The sequence below is a fragment of the Eurosta solidaginis genome, chromosome 2 (assembly GCF_040869045.1).
Source record: "Eurosta solidaginis isolate ZX-2024a chromosome 2, ASM4086904v1, whole genome shotgun sequence".
Classification (NCBI taxonomy): Eukaryota; Metazoa; Arthropoda; class Insecta; order Diptera; family Tephritidae; genus Eurosta; species Eurosta solidaginis.
Genome location: NC_090320.1, coordinates 297,238,261 through 297,242,604, shown reverse-complemented (window position 1 = coordinate 297,242,604; position 4,344 = coordinate 297,238,261). Strand labels below are relative to the sequence as shown.

Below are 4,344 nucleotides of genomic sequence, written 5' to 3'. Positions count from 1 at the left end.
AAAGGCTATTTGATATGTGTACAATAAGTAGAAACGTCTAGATTTTAGGAAATGGGCACAATGAAATATTCTAAAATATTTGGCTTTTTCAACAGATTGTCATTTGTTTATATATTTGCGCAGTTAAGTGGTGCTATTGAATTGAGAAAGGCTATGTGATATGTGTACAATAAGTAGAAACCTCTAGGTTTCAGCACAATGAAAATATTTTAAAATATTTGGCCTTTTCAACAGATTGTCATATATTTGCGCAGGTTATTGGTGCTATTGAATTGACAAAGGCTATGTGATATGTGTACAAAAAGTAGCAATTTCTGGGTTTCAGGAAATCGGCACAATGAAAATATTTTAAAATATTTGGCCTTTTCAACAGATTGTCATATATTTGCGCAGGTTATTGGTTCTATTGAATTGAGAAAGGCTATGTGATATGTGTACAAAAAGTAGCAATTTCTGGGTTTCAGGAAATCGGCACAATGAAAATATTTTAAAATATTTGGCCTTTTCAACAGATTGTCATTGTTTTATATATTTGGCTTTTTCAACAAATTGTCATATATTTGCGCAGTTAATTGGTGCTATTGAATTGAGAAAGTCAATGTGATATGTGTACAATAAGTAGAAACTTCTAGATTTCAGGAAATGGGCACAATGAAAATATTTTAAAATATTTGGCTTTTGTAACAGATTGTCATTTGTTGATATATTTGCTTGGTTAAATTGTGCAGTATTACAATTTTAAACTTAAGATTTCACTAGGCTTTTATATTGTTCGTTATTGTTATTTATTTTAACTTTTAAGTATTTTCAAAATTTTAGTTTTTATTTAACCACAAACCATAAAAACCAACCACGATAGGTACTATAATTCCAAAGATGTAGGAAGAACTACCGATGCTTGATCCACCTGTGGTAGAGTTTTGTGCTGCCAAAGCAAAACCCACCCTATTTTGGCCCATATCGAAAACTGTGTAGTATTGACCAATAAACACATCACCCAAGATCCACAAATTTGTATCAGCATCCTCAAACGCTGACATACACAACACGCTACCGTTATTGGCTTCGACCTCGACAATATATTCTGCGCTACTAAGGTTAAATGCCGTACCACCGATATTGAAAGTAACGATCGGCAGGGTATTTGTCAGAGAACAATCCACCATATAATCACCTTCACCATCAGATTGAGCACCAATCGCATTTTGTACCGATTCGTAGATGCTAGTTGGCACAGCCAAGAGACTAGTGCCAGTATCGGCAATACCAGCACATTCCACACATATATTTAGACCATTTATGATAACCGAATCCATAGTAAACTGCCAATAGCCTTCAATCGACACAGGCACATACGTGAGTTCGCCAACATAATGACTGCTATCAATTCCACCAAGCGTCATCTCGCCACCTTGGGTGGACGAGCCATTGCGTGTTAGGTAAAATGCGAAGACAGGCGTTTCAATCAAACCTTGCTTGTATAGATTGTAGAACGGTGGCACCACGTTATCAACAGCGATTTTCTGATAGGCCATGCCAAGAATGCCATCAAATTCAGAATTAACAAATGTGTTGCCAGGTTCTGATGTCGCTACGGCAAATACTTGAGCCTCAATAGCGAGACCATTCAAGTTGACTATATCCTCCACCAAATAACCCGCGAGGTTACCCGAACCGTACTGTATAGCAAAACGTTCACCGTTCGCTTGATAAGTACTCGATGCGCTTGCATTGTAAGTATTGTGATCTTGGCAAGCTGAATCGGTGGGAGCGCATGACGCTCCGGGAACCCATAAGTTCGATGAACCGGTATCGAAAAGTACTTGAAAGTTTTGTGGAGGTGTACCAATTGTGATCGGCCCATAATATGAATCGTCCAAAAAATTATTCAATTGTTCTGATGATACGACAAAATTTGTTGAATATTTGCTGCGTAATACAGCACGTTGTGTGCTCAAATTTTTAATGGAACGCCTTTTGTTAGGCTTAGTTAATGGCACACGGATCAGAGCCGCATCGGCAACCAATGCCAAACACAAAAAAGCCAATGCCAGTTTTAACATTATTTTGTTTGATTGGACTGGTCACAAACGATATGTAAGTTACGCGAGTGGTATGTGAGACGATATTGCTGTACGGTGGCAATATAATGTTAGAACTTGATAAGAGTTGGTTTTTTGCTTTAACGCCTCTTTATATAACATTTTGTCTTTACTGTTTATCATTCATTCAAAAGATATAAAATATCTTATCAGAACGATTTTTAAGCCCTTAAATGCGTCGGTCTATTTACTCCGCACATTAGTTGTTGAGACACAGACAATTATTCATGTGTTAAGTGCAAAATATTTAAGTTTTAATGAAGAAATGTGCGAGACGTTACATCGGAGGGGTATGCATTTCAAGGGAATTATATTGGAACAATTTTAATATCATTATTAGTTCTATGATTGGTAATTATAGCTTACTGCCCTTTACATTCGCCTGGGTTTAGCGACATCTTTTATAATCTTACGTTATTTCTATTGTCTTTTGATACGATATGTTATTTTATTTTATTATCTTCAAACAAGTTATGATATGCTTTTTTATTGACCGGCCAGTTCAACCTAACCTATGATATGCTATGTTGTGTTATGCAATGTTATGTCATGTTAGGCGTAAAATGCATATCTAAGGGGCAGATGAATGATGAATGGATAGCTATAGATTCAAGGCAAGATAAGCTACTCCTATTAATTCGCGTGCTAGGTAATATGCATGACAAATTTCATCACTATGTCTACAAACCGCTCTCAAAATATCGTGTGGGTGACCTAAGTAGGCATTACGAAAGCAAATCGTCCCCAAGTTTCAATTACAAGAGGTTTGTTCTTCAATGATGACAAAGCTTTGACACTCCCAAATTTAAAAATCTGGACGGGTTGCTTTTACGAAGTAAGGAAAACGGGGAATAATTCAATCTCCTTCAACGAAAGTTGAAATAGAAAAGTACCTTTAGTAGTATATTAGTAGTGATAATAAATTCTTAAATGCCAACAGGTTTTGAGGGAAATAATTAATTTTTTACTAAATATTTCGTGAATTGTTGGATTGTTGGTTTGGCCATTCTATCAGAATTTGTTTGAAGAATGCCGTACGTCAGAACTTTCTCAAAATATACACTATCTCAAAATTTGTTTCAAAAACTCCCAATCTCAGCATAAGTTCAATGCATTTTGACAGAGGGAGTTAATGAAAAGCATTCTGAGATAAGACGTTATTCAACCTAATTTTTTGTTACAAATACTGAAACAATTTCGAACTGCAGCCGACATGGGCTGATACTCTACTCAGTAGCCGCAATGAACTGACAAAAGAAATAAAAGAAATGGGCTTATTGTCTTAGATCTTTATATTCCGGCATTGACGATTCCTTGGTGTCCGTACTTTTCGTAAAATTACCTATGTTCAGCGACACTAATAGATCATTGCATGGTTAATAAATTCATCATACAATTTATAAAATTGTACTAAGGAATTTGCAGTTCAAATATTTTGGGTATTTGTAAACTGATAGCTTCCTGTTTCTACACAGTTCGCGAATGTCAATTCAATGATTTGGGAGCAAAATGGATGCAGTTGTCAAAAAATATGTCAGCCGAGCAAACCTCTTGTTATTAAATCATTGTCGTCCCTACGGCCATTGTGGGTAAAACAAGTCAACAAGTCCGGCGATGTTCAATGTGGCTACTTTTTAACGTTTTGGCAGCATTTTGACATGATGTTCAATATGGCGGCGCATAGAGATGCAGAATGAGACAGCGATAGTCAATTAAAAATCAGGTGATCCATTCTATTTGTAATTTTGACGTCTATGCAGAAGTTATCACACTAGCGATATACGCCGCCAATAAACGCCGCCGCCGCCGAATGTCAAAAATATCGGCGCGGCCGCGGCGGAGGCGGCGTGTTACTATATTTTCTACTCGTTTAAGACTGTTTAGGCCATTTATTGTTCATGTCGAAAATTTGTCGGATATGGTCGAAAGTGGTATTAACGGATGCGCATCACTGCCACCTATAAGAAACTTATTGCGAAATTTAACTCTTTCTAACTGTTCAAAAGTTATTTAAAAAAACAAGCGCTTTCGATGTGAGCTTAACATCAACTTTGCATCACCCAATTCACCAAGTAAATAAAACAAAACACTAAAAGAAAAGTTATATAATAAATTTATATGCTCGCTTTGCATATTTTTTTCAAAAAATTAATAATGAACAATGAATTCAAATAAAATGACCCGAGGCGAACATGTTTTCAAATTGTCCTCAAATTGTTAAAAAAAAGCAAATTACCAGAAA

At 36.0% G+C, this 4,344-nt stretch overlaps 1 protein-coding gene across 1 annotated transcript; it reads right to left on the bottom strand.

Moving 5' to 3' along the window:
* Positions 1-761: 761 nt before the first annotated feature.
* Positions 762-2,153, bottom strand: LOC137242875 (lysosomal aspartic protease-like). Its single transcript, XM_067770126.1, has one exon. The coding sequence runs from the start codon at positions 2,061-2,063 to the stop codon at positions 816-818; it is 1,248 nt and encodes a 415-aa protein (XP_067626227.1). The 5' UTR covers positions 2,064-2,153; the 3' UTR covers positions 762-815.
* Positions 2,154-4,344: the final 2,191 nt, after the last annotated feature.

Bases quoted from the DNA above. Each gene is read 5' to 3' on its own strand.
- LOC137242875 (XM_067770126.1), bottom strand. From the start codon at position 2,063: ATGTTAAAACTGGCATTGGCTTTTTTGTGTTTGGCATTGGTTGCCGAT.